The 21,249-nt window shown below is 50.0% G+C and overlaps 1 protein-coding gene across 1 annotated transcript; it reads left to right on the top strand.

Annotated features, from left to right (window-relative positions):
• The first annotated feature begins 418 nt into the window (after nt 1-418).
• Nucleotides 419-6,254, top strand: LOC138929518 (uncharacterized). Its single transcript, XM_070288951.1, has 3 exons — nt 419-2,768; nt 2,897-6,165; nt 6,218-6,254. The coding sequence occupies exons 1-2, from the start codon at nt 419-421 to the stop codon at nt 5,995-5,997; spliced, it is 5,451 nt and encodes a 1,816-aa protein (XP_070145052.1). The 3' UTR covers nt 5,998-6,165; nt 6,218-6,254.
• The last annotated feature ends 14,995 nt before the right edge of the window (nt 6,255-21,249 follow it).

The following is a 21,249-nucleotide window of genomic DNA, read 5'->3' as shown; positions in this document are numbered from 1 at the left end:
TAGGGGCCTACTAATATCGGCACTGTGAATGCCGCCTAGGGAGACTGCAAGGGCAACTTGCGCTGGATGGTCTGATGCCCAGCTAGAGAGTTGCCAGGAGCGCATTCCCGTCCCAGTAGTAGAGTCGCAGTCAGCGATATAGTGGAGCGCAGCCAGCGCCGAACACTGGGTACGGACGGTGGCGCAGGAGCGCCAGGCGCACATTCCCGTACCAGTAGAGGAGTCGCAGTCAGCGACATTGAGGAGCGCAGCCAGCGCCGAACACTGGGTACGGACGGAGACGCAGTCAGCGTCAATTGAGGTATCCGCAGCAAGCGGACAGAAGGCGCAAGGAGCGTCAAGCGTCGGTGTGACGCAGGCAGCGGCACAAGGGTCGCCATTTTGAAGCGCGCTGAGGCAGCGCCATATTGAACCTGGGATGCAGCATTCCCCCAGGAGGAGTTCCCGGCTGAACGGAGGGGAAGCCACCCCTACAACAACGCGAGCGGATCAGCAGCCAGCGAGTAGTGGAGCGGGAAACCGGCCGCAAGTGAACATAACCACGGCGGCGGCCATTTCTCGCCCAGCCACTACGGTGACTACAGTAGCGTCCCAACCGAGGAGTACTGCTGTCACAGCTGCGAGTTCAGTGCCGGAGGAAGGCCAGCCACTCACGTCGTACCTTATGGAGAGGATTACGGCGTTGGAGAATGAGCTGAGGCAGGTTAAAGTCCTGAACAGTGAGAGCACCGCCAAACGCGCGCCAATCGCAGTTGGCCCAAGCGCAAATGGCGCCAACAGTGAAGCGTCGGGGCGGCCGCCATCTTGGGGCGGGCCGCCAGTAGCCACATCTAACGGTGAGGCCCCAACTAACGGGGTCGGGCCTGTTCCACATAGCTGTGTCGGTGCGAGCAGTACGGCCTGCACGCAGCCGCCATATTGGAGTGGACCGCCATTGCTAACGACTAGCAATCATCTAGTGGAGCCACTGTGTGCTACGAGTGTTGCGCAGACGGCGCATGGATTCGTGCTACCGGGCGGGAGCATCCACAACGTGGCAACAGCATCGCCATTTGTTGGATCCTACGCCTCGATGACGCCGAATGGAGCCCAAGGAGCGAATGGGCCAAGAAGGCTTCCGGACCTGCATGTATTTGGAGGGCAGCCCGAGGAGTGGCCTATATTTAACTGTGCATTTGTGGAGACGACCCAAGCATACAACTGCACAGACCTGGAGAACAACCAGAGGCTGTTGAAGGCGCTGAAGGATGAAGCACGCGAGACAGTGAAGTCGCTACTGATTCACCCTGGGAACGTCAGCCCCGTGATGGAGCAGCTGCGCTTTAGGTTTGGCCGACCGGAGCAGCTTATACGCAGCCAGCTGAACAGCGTGCGAGAGGTGCCGCCGATTTCGGAGCAGCACCTGGCGAGGATCGTCCCCTTCGCAACCCGAGTGAGTAACCTCACGGCCTTCTTGCAGTCAGCGAAGGCGGAGCAGCACCTGGGGAACCCCACCCTCATGGAGGAGCTAGTGGCAAAGCTTCCTACGAGCAAGCGAGTGGATTGGGCCAGGCACGCTGCATCGATCGAGCCCTTTCCCACTGTAGCGCACTTCAGCACGTGGCTACAGGAGTACGCAAACATCGTGTGTACGATTTTGGACGTCGAGGGAAAGGAGCCGAGGCGTCGAGTCCTGCATGCGAGCGTCGACCAGAACGGATGCGAGCAGCGGGATGATCGGCATGGAGGTTGTCCCATTTGTGGAGGGCAACACGCTACGACGAGCTGTAGAGAGTTCATCGGAGCTTCGCCATCGAGAAGGTGGAGCATGGTGAAGAGGCATCGGCTCTGCTTCACATGCTTACGGATTGGTCATACAGCTAGAACCTGCAATGGGCACGGCGAGTGCCGAATCAACGGATGCCGCCAGATGCATCACCGTCTGCTACATGGAGCGGACGAGGGGCGAAGATGGCCGGAGCAGCAAAGTGGCTTCAGGCGCCACGACGGTGGGAACCAGCAGTCAGCAGTTTCCAGACGCAGCCCGGAAAGAAGGTCTTCGCCACGAGGTGGTTACAGGGACCACGAGAGGAGCCAGCAGCCGGCGGTTCTCAGAAATAGCCTGGAGAGAAGAGCCCCGCAGCCAGCGGAGGCACCTGTGCAAAGGAACTTAAGCTGCATTGACGCCGAGGGAGGCCGACTATTGTTCCGTATACTGCCAGTAACGCTGTACGGAGCTGGTCGCCAGGTAGATACCTACGCGCTTCTGGATGAAGGATCCTCCGTCACGATGATCGATGACGAGTTGCGGAGGGATCTGGGAGTGCGAGGCGAACATCGACAGCTTAACATTCAATGGTTTGGAGGAAAGGCCAGTAGAGAGCCCACCCACGTGGTGAGTCTAGAGATAAGTGGAGCTGGGAAGCCCACTCGCCACGCGTTGAGGAACGTGTACGCCGTTTCGAGTTTGAGTCTGCCGATGCAGACGTTATGTCGGCGAGATGTCCAGGGCGTGCATAAGGATGCGCGTCTGCCGATGAAGCCCTACAGCAACGCGGTGCCGAAGTTGCTCATCGGACTGGACCATGGACATTTGGGATTGCCACTTAGGACGAGGCGGTTTGCCAGAGAGGGACCGTATGCGGCCGCAACCGAGCTTGGATGGGTTGTGTATGGGCCGGTAAGTGGACAATCGACTACGCCGTCACCGAGGTCCTGCCTTCTAGCCGTGTCAATGGAAGATGCGATGGAAAAGATGGTAGAGGACTACTTCGAGATGGAAAGCTTTGGTGTGAAGCTCGCGCCACAGGTCGCAGCAAGCGATGACGCGCGGGCACAAAGGATCCTCGAAGACACCACGGTGAAAGTGGGGCGGCGCTGGAATACGATCGTATTATCAAGGATTACGTGTCCAAAGGGTATGCGAGGAAGCTGCAGCCGGATGAGGTCGCCGTGAAGAGCGACAAGCTATGGTATTTGCCACATTTTGGTGTCGAAAACCCGAACAAGCCCGGTAAGGTCCGGCTTGTGTTTGATGCTGCAGCCAAGGTTGGAGGAACCTCTCTAAATTCGGCGCTGGACAAGGGGCCTCAGCACTATAAGCCCTTGCCAGCCGTGCTCTTCCATTTCAGGGAAGGAGCAGTCGGAGTCTGCGGTGACATCAAGGAGATATTCCACCAAGTGCTGATCCGACCCGAGGATCGATGTTCCCAACGGTTCCTTTGGAGAGATGGCAACGACGATCGAGACCCGGATGTGTACGAGATGAACGTAATGACGTTTGGAGCAGCCTGCTCGCCGAGCACTGCGCATTACGTGAAGACGCTGAATGCCCTGAAGTTTCGGGATTCAGATCCGAGGGCAGTCAAGGCCATCATCGACCACCATTATGTTGATGACTATGTGGACAGTTTCGCTACAGAGAGCGAGGCTATTGCGGTATCTACCCGAGTGAAGGAGATACATGCGGAGGCTGGCTTCGAACTATGCCAGTTTTCATCCAGCTCACCCATCGTGGAAGCGGCGTTGGGACCACCTGGACGAGTCAAGAGCGTCGGATGGGGTGAGACTGAGCAGAAGATCCTTGGAATGCGCTGGCAGGTAGCAACGGATGACTTCAGATTCAACGTGGAGTATCATCGAGTGCCAGAAAGCGTTCTAAGTGGAGATCGAGTCCCTACAAAGAGGGAGTATTTGAGCCTGCTGATGTCAACATTCGACCCATTGGGATTCCTGTGCTGCCTGATGACTACAGCGAAGCTGTTGCTGCGAGAGATATGGAGGCAGAAGATCCAGTGGGACGAACCACTACCGGAGGAGATAGGCAGAGCCTTTGCTGCCTGGCGCAGGCAGATGGACGCCGTGGGACAGTTCCGATGTCCTCGGCACTATTTTGGGCATGGAGCAGTTCGGACCATCGAGTTGCACGTGTTCGTGGATGCGAGTCAATCTGCATTCGCGGCGGTGGCCTATTGGAGGGTCATGTACGAGGATGGCAAAGTGCTGGCTAGTTTCGTGTGCGCAAAGACGAAGTGCGCGCCGATGAGAACGATGTCAATCCCACGGCTGGAGCTGCAGGCAGCGGTTCTTGGAACCAGATTGATAAACACTATCAAGGAGGAGCACAGTGTGGACATCAGCGAAACGGTATTATGGACGGACTCAAAAACGGTGCTGAGATGGATCGGCAGCACCCACCGCCGGTATAAGCAGTTTGTTGGCAACCAAGTGGCGGAGATTTTGGAGTCGTCGGAGGTTTCCCAGTGGAGATGGGTACCTACAGCTGACAACGCAGCGGATGATGCGACGCGGTCGAAGAACAAGGCGGACCTTAGCCCGGAATCCCGGTGGCTAAGCGGTCCCGCATTTTTGAGGCAGCCAGCGAGCGGCTGGCCAGTGCCTGAGGAGGGAACTGAGCGTGTTCCGGATGCATCTGATGACGAGGAGATGCCGAGTGAGTTTGCATTGGTGGCCACAAATGAATTTGTCATTCCGTTCCAGAGATTCTCGAGCTTCAGCCGCCTGGTGAGGACCACAGCCTGGGTCTTGAGGTTTGCGCGTTGGTGCCGCAGACAGAGAAGCGAGCTCGAGGAATACGGACTCACTGCAAAGGAGTGTGAGGCCGCGGAGAACCTGCTGGTCAGGCAGGCCCAATTGGAATCGTTTCCCGATGAAATGAGGTCGGCGAAACACGGAAAGGAAGTCGCCAGCTCGAGCGAGATTCGAGGTCTGGCGCCGTACATGGATGAACATGGAGTTCTGCGAGTTCATGGCAGAGTTGATGCTGCGCTGTGCATGCCGTACAGTGCGAGGAGGCCTGTGATACTGTCACACAGGCACAGTCTTACTGAGATGATTGTGAGACACTTCCACGCCCAGATGAAGCATCAAAACGTGGATGCGACGATTGCTCAGATCCGGACGAGATTCTGGGTCACGAAGATGAGGCGCATGCTGAAGGAGGTGATCTCGTCGTGCTACGAGTGCAAGTTGCAGCGAACGCGGCCGACGCCGCCGATAATGGCACCCCTTCCAGAGGATCGATTGGAAGCGGGTGGATGGCCATTCAAATATACTGGATTGGACTACTTTGGACCACTGCTGGTGACTATTGCCCGTCACCGAGAGAAGCGTTGGGTCGCCTTGTTCACGTGTTTGACGACAAGGGCGATTCATCTGGAGCTGGCGCATGACCTGTCGACGGATTCCTGCATAATTGCGATCAGGAACTTCGTCTGCCGTAGAGGACCGGTACATAGACTGCGGAGTGACAACGGCAAGAACTTCGTGGGAGCTGACAGGGAGGCCAGACGATTCGGAGACGTGTTCGAGACGGAGAGAATACAGAGTGAGTTATCCAGCAGGAGCATTGAATGGGTCTTTAATTGCCCATCGAACCCGTCCGAGGGTGGAGTATGGGAGCGGATGGTGCAGTGCGTCAAGCGAGTGCTGCGCCATACATTGAAGGAAGTCGCGCCGAGGGATCACGTATTGGAAAGTCTACTGATCGAGGCGGAGAATGTGGTCAATTCGCGTCCGCTCACCCACTTGCCGGTGGATGCGGACCAGGAGGCGCCGTTGACGCCAAACGACCTGCTCAAGGGAGCAGCTAACCTGCCGAATACGCCTGGTTTGGAGGCGGAGCTGCCCAAGGAGGGTTCTACGCGAAAGCAGTGGAGGATTGCTCGCATGCTGCGAGACCGTTTCTGGAGGAGGTGGGTCCTGGAGTACCTGCCTACGCTGGTGCGCCGCGAGAAGTGGTGCCGGAGAACGGAGCCCATCCGCCAGGGCGATATGGTCTTCGTCTGCGATCCTGCCTTGCCCAGACGAGAGTGGCGCAAGGGCATCGTGGAGGAGGTCTACAGCGGAGCTGATGGAGTCGTCAGACGCGCCAGTGTGCGCGTGAGCGACAACGGACTATCTCGGACAATGTTGCGGCCTGTCTCGAAACTTGCAGTTTTGGATTTGAGTGAAGCGGTTCTTCACGGGGTCGGGGATGTCGACGGCCAAACATTGTAATCGATAGGTAGAATAAGTGTTGGAAGGAAATTCTAGTATTTTGTAAGTTATCCGATGTTGTATGGATTTCTTGGCCCATGAAGTAGGGGCCTACTAATATCGGCACTGTGAATGCCGCCTAAATTGTGCTTTTTCATTGTCTTGTGAATTGTAGGAGGGCACACTGCGGTAAGCTTAAGTTAGTTTAAAAATGTATTAGGCTAATTTAATGTATTCACAGAATAAAACCGCACCCTTGAAGTTATCCCTCTCTTCGGACCTACTTGTGTGGGGGGCCGTTTAAGGCAACTCCGCATGAAGCAAGACAATATGCATTATAAGCGGAGTTGTGAACTTTTTGTTTACAAATTTACAATTGAGTATGCAAATGTATTAGACGTGTAAAAACTAATATAAATATAAATTCTGAAGTGGATTCAGGCATTATTAGCTGAGTTGTGAACGTTTTGTTTACAAATTTACAATTGAGTATGCAAATGTATAAACCGTGTAAAAACTAATATAAGTACAAATTCTGCCGTGGATACATGCATTATTAGCTGAGTAATGAACTTTTTGTTTACAAATTTACAATAGAGTATGCAAATGTATTAGCCTTCTAAAAACTAATATAAGTATGAATTCTGCCGTGGATACATGCATTATAATCGGAGTTGTGAACTTGTTGTTTACAAATTTAAAATTGAGTATGCAAATGTATTAGCCGTGTAAAAACTATTATAAATACAAATTCTGAAGTGGATACATGCATTAATAGCTGAGTTGTGAACTTTTTGTTTACAAATTTACAATTAAGTATGCAAATGTATTAGCCTTCTAAAAACTAATATAAGTACAAATTCTGCCGTGGATACATTCATTATTAGCGGAGTTGTGAACTTTTTGTTTACAATTTACAATTGAGTATGCAAATGTATAAGCCGTGTAAAAACTATTATAAATACAAATTCTGCCGTGGATACATGCATTATAAGCGGAGTTGTGAACTTTTTGTTTTCAAATTTACAATTGAGTATGCAAATGTATAAGCCGTGTAAAAACTATTATAAATACTAATTCTGAAGTGGATACAGACATTATTAGGTGAGTATGCAAATGTATTAGACGTGTAAAAACTAATATAAATATAAATTCTGAAGTGGATTCAGCCATTATTAGCTGAGTTGTGAACTTTTTGTTTACAAATTTACAATTGAGTATGCAAATGTATTAGCCTTTTAAAAACTAATATAAGTACAAATTCTGCCGTGGATACTGTAAGGAAGTTCGACGGCTGGGGTAGGTCTCAGTCACGTCCAAGGTCCTCTTTATCAGAAAAAATTTATAAAGATATGGGACAAAGTGTTTTGACGCGCGGTAAACTGACGTGAGATGGTAGTTGTCAGTTACCGGGATACGAAGCCAGAGAAATGGCTTGTCCGGTCTTTGCAGTAGAGCGAAATAATCGGCGGAGCGCGTTTTGGGTCGGGCCCATAGCAATCGCTATAAGGAGACCGAGAGAGGGGTCGATTTTGGGGACCACCGCTTCCTAGGGCAGAATTTATGGCCTAAAATCTAGGCATTTTGGGAAAATATTTCACGTGAGTCATGGCCAGCGTGATTGTGGGTCGTTCCCTCGCGAGCTGGACTCGATTTGAGCCGAAAATTATACTTAAGAGAGCTTTTCTTGAATTTATTTAATTTTTCCTCATTTTAAATTTCTCTGCATTTATTTTCCCAGTGTGGGCAGCGTACGGCCTCTCGGAAGTAGCGGTCAGTGGTTAGATTCTCCGCGAGAGCAAAATATATTTAAATAGAATTTTTACTTAAATTTTTATTATTAAAGTTTGGAGTAAAATTTCTCCCAGTGTAGGCGAAACTCAGCCATTCCCCGCAAGAACCGAAATGTAAATATGTACGAGTTTATTTTTATTAATTTCAGTTTTCATTTGTTTTTTATTTAATAAAGTTGCATTTTTCAGATTTTTTTATTTCAGCTTTCATTTGTTTTTATTTAATTTGCAGGGATTTTTAGGTTAGGGTTTTTGAGGCATTATTTCTAGCCTACTCTAGCGAAAACCGCATCTTGGCCGTCGAGAAATTTCTATCTGCACATGCACTCGCTGGCCAGAATGCGGTTCTGCGCGATCTAGAGATGTGAGAACGGGAAACCAAAGATAACTACTAATTCTTGACTACGCTTAAATTCTGTACAACTGGAAGATGATTATAGTGCGAAACTTGGCTGCTCAAATATACAGAGCTTATTTTACAAAAACAATAGAAAATGATGATACAAAGCTTATGTTTACAAAGTGAGAAGTGATTAAAGTATTATACAAAATTATTTCCAAAGCTTATTTTACAAAGTGAGAATAATTTGTGGGCATTTGCCGGTTTGTTTTGATTTCGCTGCTAGCTGCTGCGGCTCTCCATGAGCGTTGGCGGCAGTTGTTATTGCCGTCGGCTACTGTTGTTGTCGCTGCCGGCTCCTGACCGCCGTTGTTGTTGTTTTTGGGCGCTGCTGACGCTGTTGTTGTTCGCTGCTGACGCTGTTGATATTCGCTGCTGGCGCTGTTGATATTCGCTGCTGACGCTGTTGATATTCGCTGCTGGCGCTGTTGTTATGGTTCGGCTGACGTTGACTCTGCTGTTGTTGTTGGCTGCGGGAGCTGTTTTTGTTGTCGGCGGCTGGCGCGGTTGCCGTTGCAGTTGGCCGCCAGTATTTGTGGGAAGTCGAACGACTCCTCACATCCCCCTCTTTCTTCGGGGGCGCGAAAAAATGGAGATCTCGTTCTCCGTGGTGATGTGGACGCGGCGGATATGATGGCCGCGGCCAGTGCTGGCGTCTCCTTCTCCTTGCCCGGGGAAGAATTTCCCGGGATGACGGTGGCCAGATCATCGTCGTCGTTGCTTGTGGTGGCGGCCGTGGCCAACGCTGGCACCCTCTCTCTCGGAGCTCGCGGTCACTCAACGGGGCGCGGATGGTACCAGGCTTGGCACCACCGTTGCTGTCCAAGCGTGTAAGGCCTCTTGGCCCAGGCCTGAGACGAGCTTTCTTGCGTCGAGCGGGCTGGCTGGTCCGTGTCAAATCGACGGCTTGGGTATGACGCGCTGTAGGAAAACAAAGTTTTATTAGCCTTTCAGGTTTACTAATATGACTAACTAGTGGTTTTATTTGGGGGTTAGTTATTAGTGAGGGGGAACGTGGGCTAATGCTGGTACTGAGAGCGTTGAGTTTCCCCCTTAGGGGAGTGGGAACGTTGGGAAGGCGCACCCTCCAGCAAGTGGCCCCCACTAACTCAAGCATTGGCTCCTGTCGCAGTGTTCCTGGTTGGCTCTTGCCTTGGCCAGATCGAGCGTCACTCGTCGGCTTATTTTTGAGCAAGTTTGTTGCTGTCGTGCAGTCTTCATACGGACTTCTGAAGCTGCTGCTGCGCTGCTGTTCTCCGTGTGTACTTCCGCCGTCTGCGGGTATCCTCGAATGCTTCTCCGTTGCTTCCGTCTTGATGCGGGTATTCCTGTGGGATGATGCTCTGCTTCTCTGCTGCTGCTGTTGCTCTGCTAGTTCCGCCCTGGTGCGGTATTCGTGCGGCTGTGTCTGCCGTGTGCGGGTCTTCGCGCTGATGTGTCCGCCGTGTGCGGTCTTCTCGATGATGTGTCCGCCGTGTGCGAACTCCTGATGCTGATGCCGCCTTGAGTGGGGTTCTCGCTGATGTGCCGCCGTGTGCGGGCTCCTGCTGATATGCCGCCGGGGTGCGGGCTCCTCGATGACGTTCCTCTGATGCTTCCGCCTGGGGGCGGGTATTTCCTGGATTCTGCTCCTGTCACGGTACAGGCTCTCTGCTGCTGATGCTTCTCTGCTACGGGTCTCTGTGCTTCCTGGTGCCGCCTTGGTGCGGTCTTCCTGCTCCGTGGTCTACTTGAGTACGGCTAACATTCCTCCAGCGTCAGGTGTATACTCTGAGTTGGCTGGGAAAGGCAATCGCACTCTCTCTACTGGTTCCGCTGAAACAGTAGCCTGGTTCCGTCGAAACGGATTGTTCCGCACGGCGATCTCGTCTCGTGGCCCTAAAATACTGCAGGTCGGGGTATCTGGCATCCTGTTATCTGTATCGTTGCTGGCTGGTTCTGGTCCCGTGGCTTCGCTGTTGTCTGTTGGTTCGGGAGAAAACGCATTTGTTAACACCGAGGGTAGACCTGAATTGGTCCTGGGGCTGGGTACTAAGAAAGGACTCAGCTGCAGTGAAGCGCGGCCACATTGGATAGTGGCAGATACGCCACAGAGGAAATCGATGCCCAACAGCACGTCTTCCACCATCGAAGGTAAAACTAACAGTGGAAAGGTGACCCATTGTTGGTCCAACTGGACTTTGGCTACCAGTGACCTCGTGATTTCCTTGCGCGAGCCTTCGGCCAGGCTGACATGGGTGCGTACCGACCGTACGTTATGTGGTGTCCCTACTCGTTGAACAACTCGTTCGCTCACGAAACTTCTGCTAGCTCCGGTGTCTATTACGGCATTTAATATTTGACCCTCGATCTGTACCTGCGCGACGATTCTGCTATCCTGAACCTGTAAAACACGGCAGCACTCGTAAGTGCGTATTCTTCTGCGACCACAATCCCAGCAGAAGAGAACTCTGCGATTGCGACATGTGTATGAACGGTGTCCTTCCTGGGCACAATTCCTGCAAGCTAATCTACAATGCGGCACCATCGATATGTTTCCCACTCGAGAACCTAGTTGTGGAACTGCGGCGAGCGTAGGTGGTCGTCTGACTGGTCGCGTGACATTTTGGTAGCTCGTTGATGGTGCTCCTGCATACGCTGGGGTCTCGTAGTCATCTCTCCCTGGTGGTGGCTGCAGTTCGGCCAGCATCCTTGCTTGGTTTCCTGTGGCTCGATCGCGGGTGTCCTCATAGTTTACCACTAAGGCGGTAAGTTGCTCCAAAGTCGTGAACTCGTGTCTCCTTGTAAACAGCTGGTATTCCGGTTGAAGATTTTCGTAGATTCGTTCCAACTCCTGTTCCGCGTTGTATCCTGCTCGGTGCATCATGAGTCGAATGTTTACCAGGTACTGCTTAAATGGCTCTCCTTGTCGTTGGTATCTGTTGCGGATCTCATCGTCGAGTCTCTGAAAATACCTAGGTGGCAGGAAGAAGTCAAGAAACGCCTTCTTGAAGGTCGTCCACGATTTTCCTAGTAGCTGGCTCGTCCGGAACCAGTGCTCAGCTGTGTCTGTCAAGAGACCAGGGATGGCCTGCGGCATCTTCTCCACGTCGACTTCATATGCGGTGGCTCGTTCCTCGAAGTGCTGGATAAAGGTAATGGGGTCCGTGGTCCCATCGAAAGTAATTCCCCAATTCTTCAGTTTCTCTGCGAGCGTGGCTGCTGACATCTCGGATTTCTTGGGAAAAATGGGACCCGTCTGACCGGGTTGGCCTCCATGTCTCCGACTGTAGTGGCGGTACCTCTGCCTTCCTGTGTTGGCATCTGAAGCTGCGCTGTACCCGGGGGGTGTGGATTCGGACTCGGTGTACGTTGTTTACTCTCAGTTAAGGCGGCTGTGATCTCCGCCTCGCATTCCTGCAGTCGTTCGGCTATCTCCAGTACATGATCGTCCCGATTATTAAATGCGGCCAACCGGCTTCTCATTTCCTCGACTGTTCCGGCTGCTTCCAAGGAAAACTCCTTCAAAATCGCCTCCAGTTCTCGCTTCCGCAGATACGAAATCCAACGCGCGCCCATATTGCTGTGAAATAATTAGTCAAATGGCAAACGACAAGAAAATTTCGATAGGTCGAGAGAGATATTTCAGGCGAGGGTCAAGCGACGTTTGAAGTGCAACTAGATTGAACCCAAATTCGATGTAAAAACGGCGATTTAATTCTGCAGCTCTCCTCGACGGCGATTAAATTTTGATTCGACGGCGATGTAAGCTTGTAAATGTTCACGACGATGATTTCAAGTTAATTCGGCGATGCTTTAGCTTTTATTCGACGGTGCTCGAGACTTGGTAACATTTTCACGACGATGATTTTTGGTTCCTGTTGAAAACTGCGACTGTACGCGGTGGCTCGACGACGGTTGAAAAGAGAAGCCCCCACCGATGCGTTTCTGCAGGCTGTACTCGATGGCCGCTGGTGTGAGGGAGACGACGATGAGAGTGAAGGGTGAAAACAAAATGGCTGCGCTGTGGGGAATTTGTGTTAGCTTTTCCCTGCCTCGTGCTTTCGAAATTCTCGCGACCTGACTTGGCTACCTAGAGGGCTTTTCGCTCTCGCTCTCTTTTTTTTCCCCCTTCTTTGCTTTCTCTGCTCGGTTCTATTTCTTGGCTCACGTGTGTTTCTGGTCACGTGATCGGATAACCTCTCGTTTTAGGTTATGATCTTTTCGCGACTGGGATATCAAATTTTCCGCTGCGTGTGCCACGAGTTTATTAGAGTGGGTATACTTTTTGGTTAAGTTCTCCCGATTTTTGCCATGTGCCTCTCGAAAATTCAAAGTTTCTCGATTTTGAGGTTATATAGAATGCCCGGTATATATTCTTATCGATATATATTTATATTCCCGTAGTTTTTCTGCCCTAGAAATTTCGGTGTCCCTCGACATCCGACTCTCCATACGTTCCGACTTAGAAAAATTTTCTCTAAGTGGCGGAACCGAAAATTTTTCGAACTTGACGTATTCGAATGGGTCTTTAGGCCATATTTTCGACGTCTAAAATTTGTAAACCCCATGTCCCTGCTCGGGCGCCATTCTGTAAGGAAGTTCGACGGCTGGGGTAGGTCTCAGTGACGTCCAAGGTCCTCTTTATCAGAAAAAATTTATAAAGATATGGGACAAAGTGTTTTGACGCGCGGTAAACTGACGTGAGATGGTAGTTGTCAGTTACCGGGATACGAAGCCAGAGAAATGGCTTGTCCGGTCTTTGCAGTAGAGCGAAATAATCGGCGGAGCGCGTTTTGGGTCGGGCCCATAGCAATCGCTATAAGGAGACCGAGAGAGGGGTCGATTTTGGGGACCACCGCTTCCTAGGGCAGAATTTATGGCCTAAAATCTAGGCATTTTGGGAAAATATTTCACGTGAGTCATGGCCAGCGTGATTGTGGGTCGTTCCCTCGCGAGCTGGACTCGATTTGAGCCGAAAATTATACTTAAGAGAGCTTTTCTTGAATTTATTTCATTTTTCCTCATTTTAAATTTCTCTGCATTTATTTTCCCAGTGTGGGCAGCGTACGGCAGTGGCGGTCAGTGGTTAGATTCTCCGCGAGAGCAAAATATATTTAAATAGAATTTTTACTTAAATTTTTATTATTAAAGTTTGGAGTAAAATTTCTCCCAGTGTAGGCGAAACTCAGCCATTCCCCGCAAGAACCGAAATGTAAATATGTACGAGTTTATTTTTATTAATTTCAGTTTTCATTTGTTTTTTATTTAATAAAGTTGCATTTTTCAGATTTTTTTATTTCAGCTTTCATTTTGTTTACGCCAGGAGGCCCCTCTGCTCCCCCTCTGCTCCCCCTCTGCCCACCGAGCGTCCAAAAGCTCAAGCGTTCCCAGCTTGGCAACGCTCGCCCGCTCTCCGCTCCTCGGTATTCCCGATCGCACGCTCCCGTGCTCCCGATCGTCGCTCGCTTCTAGACGAGCCGCTCCAATTCACGGTTCTCCCGCTCTCGCGCTGTTAAGCTGGGCTTCTCGGCCGGCAGCGGGCCCTTAGGCTAAGCTAAGTTTAGTTCCAAATTGAATGCGAAAATATATGTATGCTACGGGCACTCCGCCGATGTCATTTTTCGACCCCCGAATTTTCTGCGTTTTTCTACTTCGTGGGATAAACTTCTACTGATCCTTTTGCGGAGGATATCCTAGCCACCCCACTCCTAAACATGGTCCTTCGAGCCGGATAAGGATATCGTCCTGGAATCCTTTTTTCCCAGCAGCTTTGGTGGTGCCGCCGCAGAAAAGATAAGTAAAAAGTTTCCTCCCGTCTCTAATTGCCGGTCGTCAACAGTTGTCCGAAATTTAAATTTCGCTCAACCTGCGGACGATTTTTTGTCAACTCCTCGTCCGAGTTTTCCGACATCACGGCAATTAGACAACTTAAAAATCATTTCCAAAGCCAATTTTCTCCACTTCCATTTGCCTGCACTTCGTTCTGCAACGGCATAATTATCGCCGCTTTTTACTCCACTTCTTCGGCCCGTTGTACATTTCTCCGTACATACACACATACGTCCCTATATTCGGCCGTACATCAACGAGTAAAACGGTCTTGACATACGCACATACAGTGCGGCAGTGAAAATTCTACAGTGAATATTTCGTGTTGCCGAATTCGGCCCCCTACCCGAGATTTTATTCTCATATGTATAATTCGGTCACTGTGTGTTTCTCGCCGCCTCGATATTTTCTTGAACACAATTCCTTCAACTTCGAATAATACAGTCCACTTCTCGATTCTCTACTGTACTTATGCCAATATATAAATATATTTTCGGCCTCCAATATTTTTTGTACGCCCTTACAACTCCAGTCCAGTGCTCGGGTTTCCACTGTACAAAATAAAGACAACTTTTCCATACATATTTTGCATGCTCATACAATTGCATACGTATTTATATTTTCTGCCTTACATACAGGAATTAAATAACCATCAAACAATAACAAAAATAACCAAGATTTTGTCTCCACATCCACACAACCGCCGCAGCAAACGTGTTGTTATTGTTGTTGTTCCTCAAGTTCCGTTTTGGTCTCTCTCCTGAGCTCTTCACTTAGGCTGTGTTTTGCCGACGGCTTTTCTTAAACCAAACTTCGATTTATGGTTGTTTTCGGACCTCCGCACTAACCGCCGCATCAGCCGTGCTGTTGTTGTTGTTGTTTCGGTTTCTGTGCCTTTCGTCTCTCATAGGCGCCTCACTTATGCACTGCTTTGCCGACGGCATAGCCCAGTGAGTTTTCCCCGAGTCAAAGCCAAGGTTTATATTTTAATTCCGCCTTTCCGGCTCCGTAATAATTACGTGCAAGTCCTTAAATAATTCACATTAATTATTTCCGACATTAATTATTAATTAATTTTTTTGTTATTACGGATTATAATTAATAAATTAATTTTCCAATTTAGACAAGCTCCACTTCCGAGCCACGGGCTATATATAGACATCTCTGCTTCCTACTCCACCACGATCACGGACAGTACGGACTACGTTCTGGTTCCCGACTCTGCTTTCCACTTCGAATCAGGCATCCTTCGCTCAGGTCAGTCGACAACCGCTGATCTGCCGAGTCCCAAATTGAGTTGTCTACGGGGAACAACAAAAAGCCACTGCCAACGCAAGGGCAAAAAGCGACAAATCCGTCGATTCTGGTCCCGTTCCTTCGCCAAGACTCACTCAGTCGGGTTCCAAAATGGCTCAAAATGCCCTAGACATCGCCCTGCGAAAGTTCATTTCGACGACAGCCCGTGTTAGCCAATTCGAAGCTAACATCTACATTCCGAGCGCTTCTGACGCGGAGAGGTTTTCCCCCACCATGTGCCGGGTCCATCGGGACCAAATTCGGGCCCTGTGGGACAAGGTGGAGAAAAGCTATGAAAGCTGCTCCGATCTTCTTTCCGTGTCCTCCGACAGTACAGCCACTGCCACTGAGCTTGAATCCAAGTACAGCGAGTGCTACTCCGTATATTCGAGATGTCTTGTACAGCTGCAGCAAATTATCGACAAGGCCGCCTCCCAGTCCATTCAGGCTTCCGCCCCTGCGCCCACACCCCCGTCCATGGGTTGTCGATTGCCACCAGTGGACACCGAGGTCTTCACAGGCGATTATCTTCGGTGGCCCACCTTCCGGGACCTCTTCACGGCGATTTACATTAATAATTCCCGACTTACGCCTGTGGAGAGGTTATTCCACCTACTTTCGAAGACAAGCGGCGATGCTCATGCCATCGTTTCAAAGGCCCCTCTGACCAACGAGGGTTTCGTCTCAGCATGGAGCAGCCTTTCCGACCGCTTCGAAAATAAGCGCTTGTTAGTCAACAGTCAGTTAAAGATTCTTTTTAACATCCAGGCTGTTCCTCAAGAATCCGGAGTCGCTCTAAAAGAGCTCCAAGGCACAATTCAAAGCTGTTTGACCGCGTTACAAATGTCCTCCATTGAAGTCGAGGCGTGGGACTGCCTTCTTGTGTATATGGTCTCCTCGAAGCTTCCCCAGATTACGCTTTCCTTGTGGGAGCAATCAATTCGCAATAAAGCCGAAATTCCAACCTGGAAGGAGTTGGACGCATTTCTGACTGAGCGCCATCGCACTTTGGAGGCCATCGACGACGTCAGGCCTAGCGGCTCTGGGCATTTTCCGCCAAAGTCAGCAAATGCCAATCCACCGGTGCGCAGGCTCAATTCACACGAAGCTAGGGTGGCTCCAACACCGAGAAGGTGTAATCTATGTTCCAGAGAGGACCACCCTATCCGTATATGTCCGTTTTTCCTGGACATGAATGTCAATGAGCGGACAGACTTCATCCGAAGAAAGCAACTCTGCTTGAATTGTTTTTCGCGCGGGCACCAGCAACGGGACTGTACTTGTGCCCATTCCAGCTTTACGTGCCACAGCCGGCATCACACTCTGCTGCACCGCGACAATCCTACTACTAATGTTTCAAGACCCTCCGCTCCATCTAGTCCTCGACCTGCACCCACCCAAAGAATTTCCTCGTTCTCCACACGAGTGACCACGTCTGCCGATTCCTCCAAGTACTGGGTTCCGTACGACGACAGCAAGAGCAGACGTTCACGAGGTATTTTTTCCTACCAATGCCGAGTCTGCCAAGGGAACCATCCGCTCCGGAAATGCCAACAGTTCCTCAAACTCTGCGCTGAGAAGAGGCTCCGTGCGGTTCTCGACCACCGCTATTGTTCTAACTGTTTGGCCCACGAACATTCCGAGGGAACCTGCCGCAGCGGTGACCGATGCAAGACGTGCAATCAGCACCACCACACTCTCCTGCATCCGCATGACCGTCCAGAGCATCCACTCCGCTCGCAGCATCGGTCACCCCATAACTTCTAGTTCTACTTCATTTCTTCGTGTTTGACCATTACTCATCTCCATGTCATCCTCTTTCATCCAGATCACATACGAGGGATACATTTCCACACACCCCGATCGCGCTGGAAAGCAGACGTACCCGAGGTACTTAGTCCTACCGTAGCCGAGTCTGCCAACGTTCATCCGCTTACGACAAGCTCCCGCCTCTCCATGGCAATCATCCGCCTCTCCTTGGCACTCATCCGTCCTTCATGGCTACTCGTCGCTCCAGCATCAAGCATCTACGCAGCGCTCTGACGCCCCTCCATACCATCGTCCTGTACGGGTTTATTGCAACCCGAGTGATTGCAAGGGGGGGGAGAATGTTTACGCCAGGAGGCCCCTCTGCTCCCCCTCTGCCCACCGAGCGTCCAAAAGCTCAAGCGTTCCCAGCTTGGCAACGCTCGCCCGCTCTCCGCTCCTCGGTATTCCCGATCGCACGCTCCCGTGCTCCCGATCGTCGCTCGCTTCTAGACGAGCCGCTCCAATTCACGGTTCTCCCGCTCTCCCGCTCTCGCGCTGTTAAGCTGGGCTTCTCGGCCGGCAGCGGGCCCTTAGGCTAAGCTAAGTTTAGTTCCAAATTGAATGCGAAAATATATGTATGCTACGGGCACTCCGCCGATGTCATTTTTCGACCCCCGAATTTCTGGACCTTTTTTCTGCGTTTTTCTGCTTCGTGGGATAAACTTTTATTGATCCTTTTGCGGAGGATTTACCAGCCACCCCACTCCTAAACACATTTGTTTTTATTTAATTTGCAGGGATTTTTAGGTTAGGGTTTTTGAGGCATTATTTCTAGCCTACTCTAGCGAAAACCGCATCTTGGCCGTCGAGAAATTTCTATCTGCACATGCACTCGCTGGCCAGAATGCGGTTCTGCGCGATCTAGAGATGTGAGAACGGGGAACCAAAGATAACTACTAATTCTTGACTACGCTTAAATTCTGTACAACTAGAAGATGATTATAGTGCGAAACTTGGCTGCTTAAATATACAGAGCTTATTTTACAAAAACAATAGAATATGATGATATACAAAGCTTATGTTTACAAAGTGAGAAGTGATTAAAGTATTATACAAAATTATTTCCAAAGCTTATTTTACAAAGTGAGAATAATTTGTGGGCATTTGCCGGTTTGTTTTGATTTCACTGCTAGCTGCTGCGGCTCTCCATGAGCGTTGGCGGCAGTTGTTATTGCCGTCGGCTACTGTTGTTGTCGCTGCCGGCTCCTGACCGCCGTTGTTGTTGTTTTTGGGCGCTGCTGACGCTGTTGATATTCGCTGCTGGCGCTGTTGATATTCGCTGCTGGCGCTGTTGTTATGGTTCGGCTGACGTTAACTCTGCTGTTGTTGTTGGCTGCCGGAGCTGTTTTTGTTGTCGGCGGCTGGCGCGATCTCTCCCTGGTGGTGGCTGCAGTTCGGCCAGCATCCTTACTTGGTTTCCTGTGGCTCGATCGCGGGTGTCCTCATAGTTTACCACTAAGGCGGTAAGTTGCTCCAAAGTCGTGAACTCGTGTCTCCTTGTAAACAGCTGGTATTCCGGTTGAAGATTTTCGTAGATTCGTTCCAACTCCTGTTCCGCGTTGTATCCTGCTCGGTGCATCATGAGTCGAATGTTTACCAGGTACTGCTTAAATGGCTCTCCTTGTCGTTGGTATATGTTGCGGATCTCATCGTCGAGTCTCTGAAAATACCTAGGTGGCAGGAAGAAGTCAAGAAACGCCTTCTTGAAGGTCGTCCACGATTTTCCTAGTAGCTGGCTCGTCCGGAACCAGTGCTCAGCTGTGTCTGTCAAGAGACCAGGGATGGCCTGCGGCATCTTCTCCACGTCGACTTCATATGCGGTGGCTCGTTCCTCGAAGTGCTGGATAAAGGTAATGGGGTCCGTGGTCCCATCGAAAGTAATTCCCCAATTCTTCAGTTTCTCTGCGAGCGTGGCTGCTGACATCTCGGATTTCTTGGGAAAAATGGGACCCGTCTGACCGGGTTGGCCTCCATGTCTCCGACTGTAGTGGCGGTACCTCTGCCTTCCTGTGTTGGCATCTGAAGCTGCGCTGTACCCGGGGGGTGTGGATTCGGACTCGGTGTACGTTGTTTACTCTCAGTTACGGCGGCTGTGATCTCCGCCTCGCATTCCTGCAGTCGTTCGGCTATCTCCAGTACATGATCGTCCCGATTATTAAATGCGGCCAACCGGCTTCTCATTTCCTCGACTGTTCCGGCTGCTTCCAAGGAAAACTCCTTCAAAATCGCCTCCAGTTCTCGCTTCCGCAGATACGAAATCCAACGCGCGCCCATATTGCTGTGAAATAATTAGTCAAATGGCAAACGACAAGAAAATTTCGATAGGTCGAGAGAGATATTTCAGGCGAGGTTCAAGCGACGTTTGAAGTGCAACTAGATTGAACCCAAATTCGATGTAAAAACGGCGATTTAATTCTGCAGCTCTCCTCAACGGCGATTAAATTTTGATTCGACGGCGATGTAAGCTTGTAAATGTTCACGCTTGTTTCAAGTTAATTCGGCGATGCTTTAGCTTTTATTCGACGGTGCTCGAGACTTGGTAACATTTTCACGACGATGATTTTTGGTTCCTGTTGAAAACTGCGACTGTACGCGTTGGCTCGACGACGGTTGAAAAGAGAAGCCCCCACCGATGCGTTTCTGCAGGCTGTACTCGATGGCCGCTGGTGTGAGGGAGACGACGATGAGAGTGAAGGGTGAAAACAAAATGGCTGCGCTGTGGGGAATTTGTGTTAGCTTTTCCCTGCCTCTTGCTTTCGAAATTCTCGCGACCTGACTTGGCTACCTAGAGGGCTTTTCGCTCTCGCTCTCTTTTTTTTTCCCCTTCTTTGCTTTCTCTGCTCGGTTCTATTTCTTGGCTCACGTGTGTTTCTGGTCACGTGATCGGATAACCTCTCGTTTTAGGTTATGATCTTTTCGCGACTGGGATATAAAATTTTCCGCTGCGTGTGCCACGAGTTTATTAGAGTGGGTATACTTTTTGGTTAAGTTCTCCCGATTTTTGCCATGTGCCTCTCGAAAATTCAAAGTTTCTCGATTTTGAGGTTATATAGAATGCCCGGTATATATTCTTATCGATATATATTTATATTCCCGTAGTTTTTCTGCCCTAGAAATTTCGGTGTCCCTCGACATCCGACTCTCCATACGTTCCGACTTAGAAAAATTTTCTCTAAGTGGCGGAACCGAAAATTTTTCGAACTTGACGTATCCGAATGGGTCTTTAGGCCATATTTTCGACGTCTAAAATTTGTAAACCCAATGTCCCTGCTCGGGCGCCATTCTGTAAGGAAGTTCGACGGCTGGGGTAGGTCTCAGTCACGTCCAAGGTCCTCTTTATCAGAAAAAATTTATAAAGATATGGGACAAAGTGTTTTGACGCGCGGTAAACTGACGTGAGATGGTAGTTGTCAGTTACCGGGATACGAAGCCAGAGAAATGGCTTGTCCGGTCTTTGCAGTAGAGCGAAATAATCGGCGGAGCGCGTTTTGGGTCGGGCCCATAGCAATCGCTATAAGGAGACCGAGAGAGGGGTCGATTTTGGGGACCACCGCTTCCTAGGGCAGAATTTATGGCCTAAAATCTAGGCATTTTGGGAAAATATTTCACGTGAGTCATGGCCAGCGTGATTGTGGGTCGTTCCCTCGCGAGCTGGACTCGATTTGAGCCGAAAATTATACTTAAGAGAGCTTTTCTTGAATTTATTTAATTTTTCCTCATTTTAAATTTCTCTGCATTTATTTTCCCAGTGTGGGCAGCGTACGGCCTCTCGGAAGTGGCGGTCAGTGGTTAGATTCTCCGCGAGAGCAAAATATATTTAAATAGAATTTTTACTTAAAGTTTTATTATTAAAGTTTGGAGTAAAATTTCTCCCAGTGTAGGCGAAACTCAGCCATTCCCCGCAAGAACCGAAATGTAAATATGTACGAGTTTATTTTTATTAATTTCAGTTTTCATTTGTTTTTTATTTAATAAAGTTGCATTTTTCAGATTTTTTTATTTCAGCTTTCATTTGTTTTTATTTAATTTGCAGGATTTTTAGGTTAGGGTTTTTGGGGCATTATTTCTAGCCTACTCTAGCGAAAACCGCATCTTGGCCGTCGAGAAATTTCTATCTGCACATGCACTCGCTGGCCAGAATGCGGTTCTCCCTATGCACTCACC

The sequence above is a fragment of the Drosophila kikkawai genome, unplaced genomic scaffold, assembly GCF_030179895.1.
Source record: "Drosophila kikkawai strain 14028-0561.14 unplaced genomic scaffold, DkikHiC1v2 scaffold_265, whole genome shotgun sequence".
Taxonomy (NCBI): Eukaryota; Metazoa; Arthropoda; class Insecta; order Diptera; family Drosophilidae; genus Drosophila; species Drosophila kikkawai.
The sequence above is the reverse complement of the archived record's forward strand: the minus strand, read 5'-3'. Positions and strand labels throughout refer to the sequence as shown.